Source organism: Nuphar pumila, chromosome 11, assembly GCF_984573655.1.
Source record: "Nuphar pumila chromosome 11, dmNupPumi1.hap1.1, whole genome shotgun sequence".
NCBI lineage: Eukaryota > Viridiplantae > Streptophyta > Magnoliopsida > Nymphaeales > Nymphaeaceae > Nuphar > Nuphar pumila.
Genome location: NC_143259.1, coordinates 113444980 through 113452991, shown reverse-complemented (window position 1 = coordinate 113452991; position 8012 = coordinate 113444980). Strand labels below are relative to the sequence as shown.

The window sequence follows — 8012 nt, the reverse complement described above, 5'->3', positions numbered from 1 at the left end:
CAATGCATTTTATCGAAATAAAACTAAAAAAAATAAAAAAAATATTGAAACTCTCCCGTACGTGTCATATCGTGTCTCTGTGACGTATTGCACCAGCTAGGACCCGCGGACGGCTACAGCCGTACCCCGCGATTAATTTTTATCGCGTGTCCATGTATAAACGGCGGGAGGACTCGTTTTCTGCGAACCGCCCCCCCTCTGTTGTGTCTCCCTCGCTCCTCGTCGTTCCAGTGGGAGACTGGTCCACTAAATAGATCGACGCGTCGGACGATTCCCTTGGTATAACGATAAATCCAGCCCCCGCCCCCCCCAAACATTTCCCCAATCTCTCTCTCTCTCTCTCTCCTCAACCGTAAGAAGGCGAGCAATAAATGCCAATTGTGTAGTAAATCCCGCGATTTCCTGAGTTTTTCAACACCTTACGTGGGTGAGATCATCAATCGCGGGTGAGAATCCGGAGAATCGCGATCCCAGGGCCGGGAAGGGTTTTTTTCCCACCCCGGTTTCTCCATAGAGGCGTCGATTTCCTGCGGCGATTTACCTCCCGTTCAGTAGTGGGCGCGTGGACTCGGGGTAGAGAATCGCGAAATCGGGTGGTAAGCTGCGTGCTTTCGTCGCCGATTTCCCGTTTTTTCCTACGTTTTCTGAGCGTCGTTTTCGTTTGCCTCGATCTTGCGTTCTACGTTCTGTTTTGGGGTTACATGTGGGCTCCAAGGAGTGTCGGCGCTTCGGTTTCTCTCTATGAAGTTCTTCTGTGGTGGAGTGGCTGATAGATCTCGGAACTATCTGGTTGTGGGATTCTGGACGGTGAGAGTTCACGATTTCGGTCACTCTTTGTGCTCTAAAGCTGTAGAGATCGATGAGTTATCGGCTTTTGGAAATCTCGACGGTGATAGTTCCGGATTTCCTGCGAATTTTTGCGCTCGAACTACTTTGAATTTCTAGATCTCGACTCTGAGAGTTAATCGGTATGTGAGTAACTCTTCTGATCGTTGATCGAACTTCTTTTCTTTTCCTCAGCGGTGAGAAATCTCGAGTTCAACAGCTCTCTTGCTCGCTTCTCGTGCTTGAGCCCGGTAGATCGGGAGTTCTCCGCCTTTGGAGTTCCTGATTCCGAAAATTCTCGATCTTGCTCGGCTTTTGGAGCGAGATTTCTTGATTTCCGTCAATTATGCTACACTGTATACAGAGGATTCCTCTGCTTTTGGAGATGTCTTCGGTGAGAAACTAAGAATTCTCGATCTCGGTGGCTGTTTTGCTTGCCTTCGTACTCTTAACACTGTAGATCTGACTAGAAAAAAACTCCATTTTAAAATCTTTTCTCTTGGCTTTCACCTTTGGCATCATCTGCAGAACAGTGTCATCCTGTCTGCAATCCTCTGTCCTTACGTAGGTCTGCCGTTCAATTCTGGCTCGATCTGCTAATTGGAACTTGAAATCTCAGCCGTCCCTTTGCATCTCTCTTCTTCTCTAGCCTCCTTTATCCCTCCTGTCTGCAAAAGCTGCATCTTTTCACCGATCAGATCGCAGATACAGAAGTCAGATTTACGCGGAATCGCTTCTCTCTCATGAGCCCCTTCAAATTCTAGCTATCGGTGAAGTCTTTTTGGAGTTTACAGATCAGCTTCTCTTGGACTATCTCCTTGCATTTTCATGCCGCCCCCCCCCCCCCCCCCCCCCCATGATCCTCTGTTAAAAGGGTGTTCCTTTTCCATTTATGCTCCCTCTTTATTCGTTTGCCTTTTTTAAAGAGTCAACACTCTTGAGCAAGTATCCGTTTCTACTTTCCGATCACGAAAAGCTTATAAATTTCGGAGACGTTTCCATAATTCCGTCCGATAGCCACCCCAAAAACTCATACTGATTCTCTCTCTGACTGGGGGGTTTTGGGGATAAGGGAAGAGAGGAAGAAAGAGAGCAATCCTTTTTGTAAATTCGTTGTGTAGAGTTTCGGGGATTAAGGGAGGAGGAAGAGAAAGAAAGACATGGGGAAGACGGGGAGGGATTGGATGCAGCTATACGCCATCTACGGGATGGAGGAATGGCAATCCCTCATCTTCATCTTCCTCCAAGCCTGCTTCTTCACCCTCCTGGCGGTCCTCCTCCTGGCCTACTTCGACGCCCTCTGCCTCTCCCTCCACAACTGGTTCCCCTTCCTTCCCGCCGGGGCGCCCCGGTTCATCGCCGGCTTCTCCGGCTGCGTCACGACCCTCCTCGCCGTCTGCCTCTTCGCGGCCTCCGCCAATATCTGGTACTCCGGGGTAGCGCTCCACTGGGAGGTGGCGCAGAGGATGGTGGCGATGGTCGGCGACTGGTCCGTCGTCAAGCACGCCCTCGACGTCGGGTGCGGCCGGGGGATCCTCCTCAACGCGGTGGCGCTCCAGCTGAAGAAGGCGGGCAGCTCGGGCCGGGTGGTGGGGCTCGACGGCCGAAGGAGTACGGTCTCGGCGACGCTGCGCACTGCGGCGGTGGAGGGCGTCCAGGAGTACGTGACGTGCCGGAGGGGGGACGCCTGGTGCCTTCCTTTCGCCGACAACTACTTCGACGTGGTGGTGTCTGCGGTGTTCCTGCACACGGCGGGGAAGGAGCACGGCCGGAGGTCGTCATCGTCGGCGGCCGCAGCGGCGGAGCGCAGCAAGACCATACAGGAGGTGGTGAGGGTGCTGAAGCCCGGCGGGACGGCCGTGCTGTGGGACCTCGTCCACGTGCCGGAGTACGCGCAGCGGCTGTACGATCTGAGGATGGTGGACGTGAGGGTGTCCGAGTGCGTCACCGCCTTCATGGTGAACAACCACATCGTGTCCTTCCGGAAGCCCTTCCAGCACCCTTGGTGCCAAGTCGACCAAGCGTAAGCTATACTTCCTCTTCTTCTTCCCTTTTCTTTTTTTTTCTTTGCTTCTTTCTTTGGTTTGGTGTTTAATTTTAGAGTATGTGATGAAATCATGAAAATGAAATGAAAGCTTTCCGGAGAGAGGAATGCTGTCCGGGGATGGTGTTTAACTATTTATAGTTTAAAATATGTCATGAAAAAATGAAAGCTGAGGGCTCTCCGGAGAGAGGAATGCTGTCCGGGGATTGTATTTAGTGTTAAGGTGTAAAAATGGAAATATAAAGATTTTTAGTTTGGTGATGATGTGAAAGTGTTTGATTTAAAAGGTGTTTTTTCTTCTTTTTTCATATTTTGTGTTGGAAGGACTTCTTTCGGAGGTGTTGAGATGCACCTCATTGTCAGGGATTATTTTTCTGTTTGTGTAAACGACGAATATCGATTCATATGGATATAAAAACGAACAGGAAGATGGAATTTTAGTTATATTATGATAAGGAATGCAGGTTAAATCAGAGATGTTTTGACTTAAAATGCATCAGCACGACTGAATCAAGCGAATGGGGTGGTTGGTTTCACCCCTTTATCTAGAGAAAAGAAATGGGATAAGTTGCCCTGTCTTGAGAATGAGAACTCAGCAAACATACTGAAAATGAAAACACAAAAGCCAAACTGATCTTGAATTTGATCCAATTTGTTCTTGAAGTGTAACCGTATTTATGTTTTTCCAAAGAGAAAGAGCGTTTTGTTTGTGACTTGAAATGTTGATTTGGGTGATCTGTGTATTTGGGATTATGGAATGGAAGAGTTTGGGGTAGGGAGTTTGGCAGTTTGCTAGCCTCTTTCAACCTCGCCATTAACTCGATGCTTGGTCGACAACAACAAACCAATTAAGTGAAATAGAAAAGCAAATGTGAACCAAGATATGTACGCAAGTAATGCTGCAAAGTGAACACAATAAGCATGAGTCTAGTCATGGAAACGGTTCGGATCCAGGATGGAGGTTTTGCAAGTCTTGGCTGTTCCGGATCTGACTGCCCCATGTGTTTAGCTGTTCCTGATCCGAACCGTTTTTATCCCTAAGTCTGACCTAACTTGATCAGGAAAGAAATACTATCAAATTATGCTTTTTTCAGATAAGTCGGGTGAAAGAAGGCAAGAGTTCTTTTAACGTCGGTTTCATGATGCCTAAACTGGGTCCACATGGGACTGGTGGACCCTAAAATGGGTGCAGTCAGAACATCTTCCTAGCTTTGTGGTGTGGGCTCTGGATCCACCTTCACCAACCCGGATCCAGAGGAGTTTACGATTTTAGAGGCCATCTCATTCTTTTCCCTTTCACTGTTCTAGTCTAAAGATGAAATTGCAATTTGCAAAGATAAAGGAAGGTAATCATGAAAGCATAGGGTTAATTACTCCTTAATTACTTTAGCAGCTTCTATTCAGAAAACAAGAAGTTAGAAGGTACGAACTGCATCTTTTCTCACGGAGGTGATCACTGAGTTGAACATATTAAAGCAGAAGAAGCCCACTTATAGTTACCGGTTCAAATTGAAATGGTTGTTGATCTCCATAAGTTTGAACCAATGCTGTTAAAATCGGTTCAGTAGGTGAATTTGTTTCTTAAAAAAACAAAAAAAATAGAATCGAATCGAATCGAGCTGAATCGATCAACTTTTTATCATCAGATGACACATGTCATTAAAAAATAAAAAATATATATCTTATCAGCCCATTTTGAATCGTCTTTGGGCCGATTCGATCCGAATCTTTCAATTTAGACTGATTTTAACATTGGTTTTCGCCCGTTAGCCCTCCTCTATGTGAAACCGCTAGTCTTATGGTTAGGGGAAGCAGATTAAGATATGGACCGTGTCATTGTTGTGTGGATCTGAATAAGAATTTTAAGCAACAGGGCTAAATCCAAATCTGGATCTGAATGACCTTATCCGAAATTTATATGGTAATACTGAATCCTGTTGAAGAGGACAAGAAACAAGGGCATGAAATGCATGTCTCCTTGTGCTCTGCTCGCTAATTGCACGAGGAAAATTCAATAGAATGATTAAACAGGTTTGAATCTGTTCGGGACATGGCCTGATCTTATTTCAAGATCCATACCCAAGAATAAAGTGCTGAATTTGGATGAGGTTTGGTTAAACACAACCCTTTGACATCCATACTTGGAAGATCAAACTACTAACTTTTTGGGTTTGATCCGAATAAAAAACAGATTCGGCCTGAATTTACAGTGGATCTGATTATTGAACTCTAATCTGCTCGGGTCCTGACTCATATTTGGATAAAACCAAGTTCGGGTCAAATGGTGGTCTTGGATTTGGGTCATAATCAAGTAGTTCGCACCAAGTTGGCCTCCTGATCATGTCCAAGAAGGGCAAATCTTTCACCTTTTTCCAATTGTAGAACCATAGTTCATAAGCATTATTGATTGAAAATGAAGTTAATCCGTACAAACCATATTATGCTAAAGCAAAAGATGTTTATACTTAAATCTGTTTTTACTTTTCCTTTCTCTTTTCTTTTTCTTTTTTTAATATTTATCAAGAGGAAACCCTAGTTCAGGTGGTGGAGCCTGGGTGAGATCGACGCTTTGACCTATAGCCCACCCCCAAGCCATTAAAACCCCTAGGCTGCCCCTCTTGCCTACCAAGGAATTTGCCACTTCAGGCCTTGAGGCAAGGGGTGTAAAGAGTATCGAACTTTCAACATCCTTCAACTTGAATGCCTTGAGCAGATCCCTTTTTTTAAAAGGCAAACCGGAGTTAGGCAGACCTCCACCAGTTATTATTCAATGTACCACTGGGTTTTGAACCTGCAACATCCCATCACAAGGAGACGTCCACTGACAGCTCCTACCAACCACCGGGAGCCCCATTGGTACCTTAAGCAGATCTACCTATCTAGGTGTGCAAAATAACTCTTGTGGGTGCATCTCCAAATTGTTGAATGACCATCTTTTACTTGTTTTTTTGGCCTTTCCATAGGAAAGAAGAGTGGATTTTCTTGCACCTGGGTCGGCTGGGCCACATGCCACTTTAAATCAAATTTGATCTAGAGTCATACAAATCAGAAAACACAAGCGGCCTCTTGTGATTCTAAATCCCATGCAAATGAGAAAACAACTGTCATTTGCCTTTGCAAATGAGGGTTTCTCTCATATTTCGATGTTTGGTTAGACAATGCCATTGAGATTCATTCAAACACTTGCATGAGAGTCTGAATCTCATGAGACATTGCCAAACATGAAAAGTCTTCCTTCATTATAGATACTTTTCTGTAGCTATGAGGATCCGTTTTGGTAGGAACAGCTAATGCAGTCACCGTGTGTTGGAACGTTGCAAGTTCGAATCCCAATGGTATCATCGTATAAATGATAGGGTTCTAACCCCAGCTTGCCTATCAAAGATATAAAAAAAAACTTTAATTGCATCTTTGCTTTTAGTATGATTAATATATTATTGCTTTCGACTCAGTTGGGGTCATGGTATTTTGATTAAGGAGGTCTTTGTTATACTCTCACCTAACGAATAGGGATGGCAGTGGAATGGGGCGGGGGACAAGGTTTCCACCTCCACCCGGTCTTAAAATTCTGCCCTCCATCCCTGCCTCCAACCTCACACGGGTTTTGATTCCCCGATCCAATTGGGGTGAGGCGGGGTGGGGCTCTATTTTTCCTCGGTCCAATGCCATCCCTAAAGAGTATTTTAGCATTTTACTAATGGGGATAGGGGACGGGGGAAAGGGTAAGTCCATCCCCGCCTTCATACCCACACGGGTTTTGATTTTAACCTTCATCTGCCTTCATTCCCGCACGAGTTTTGATTTTAACCTCCATCCCCTTTCATGTCCTCCATTCCCGGTCCAAACGGGGCGAAGCTGCCCCGTTTCCCCCCAGTCCACTGCCATCCTTACTAACGAAAGCTACTTTCTCTTAAAAATGTGAACCGTTTTGATAGAAAAGCTGTTTTTTTGTATTTATTATGTAAGTTCAATTATGCTTTTCACACAAGATATTTGTTTCACTCCTCTTAAGAAAGAGGCCCTCTTTCCCATGAAAGAGAGTATGTTTCATAGGAAAGACGACGAGACAAATGCCCCTTATGAGATGCTAGCATTGTCATCATTTTGTTCACTTTTTGATGTTTGCAATAATTAGTATAATGAAATACTGGTTCGAAGAAATGACTAATAATTCTTATCTTCAATGTACTCGCCTTCTTCTTCAATGTACATATATTCCATGTATAAAAACTTTTGGTTAAGGCTATAAATCAGAACAAGCCGAACAGGGCATGTTTGTGCTTTCCTCATTTATCAGTGGGCCAAGCTCATGGCTTAACTCGTGATCATTTTTAGCTGACCCAAGCGCTTGTCCTTTAATGACATGAGTTGTAAGAGTGGCTCTTGTAAACAAATTTCATGTTTTTATACATGGAATATATGTATATTTTTTTATATATTATACTTAAAATTTATATTTTATATATTAAACTTAAGAGTAGTGGGTAGGGGAGAAATAATAGGTGCTAAATAATATGTACTGAGTTGAGTTTTTAGGGGGGCTTTTCTTTTTATTTTTAAATTCTCACCATTCAGATGTGATCTATATATGCACTTGATTTTATAGGGGTCAACTCTTGAAGTGTTTGATTCTCGGTTGGTTTTTATAAGGTTCAAAAAATCAATGATTCAAAATCTTTGTAAATTTTTGAGGCTCCAAATATTATTTTTTTTAATTAAAAACGCATGATTTAGGTGTGGATTTCTCGTAAATGGACCATGCCCAACACAGTTATGGGGTCAGAACTGCGAAAAAAAATTGGAAAGACAGAAAAACCCATTTAGCACGTATCAATTTTGCACCTACCCATTTCTCTTAAACTTGATAGTTCATATTTTTACATGTATATTCTCCATCTCTCTTTATATATACTTAATTACATAGAGACACACGTTCACCTTTACTGAGCCAAGCTAGACACCTTGTGTTTGAGCTCGACTCATTTAAGCTAAACGACCTGCTCATGGCTTGGCTCGCCATCAGCCGAACCGATCTGAGTCATGAGTTGATTGGTTCATTTACTAGTCCTATTTCTGGTGATGCAGTTACTGCAACATTGTCTTTAAGATTTCTTTGGAGAAACCAACAGAAAAGCCATTGTCT

At 43.8% G+C, this 8012-nt stretch overlaps 1 protein-coding gene across 1 annotated transcript; it reads left to right on the top strand.

The window, feature by feature from the left end:
- The first annotated feature begins 308 nt into the window (after positions 1–308).
- LOC149822907 (uncharacterized) lies at positions 309–3114 on the top strand. Its single transcript, XM_089981322.1, has one exon. The coding sequence runs from the start codon at positions 1986–1988 to the stop codon at positions 2850–2852; it is 867 nt and encodes a 288-aa protein (XP_089837448.1). The 5' UTR covers positions 309–1985; the 3' UTR covers positions 2853–3114.
- The last annotated feature ends 4898 nt before the right edge of the window (positions 3115–8012 follow it).

Excerpts from the sequence above, each read along its gene's own strand:
- LOC149822907 (XM_089981322.1), top strand. The coding sequence starts at position 1,986 with ATGGGGAAGACGGGGAGGGATTGGATGCAGCTATACGCCATCTACGGG.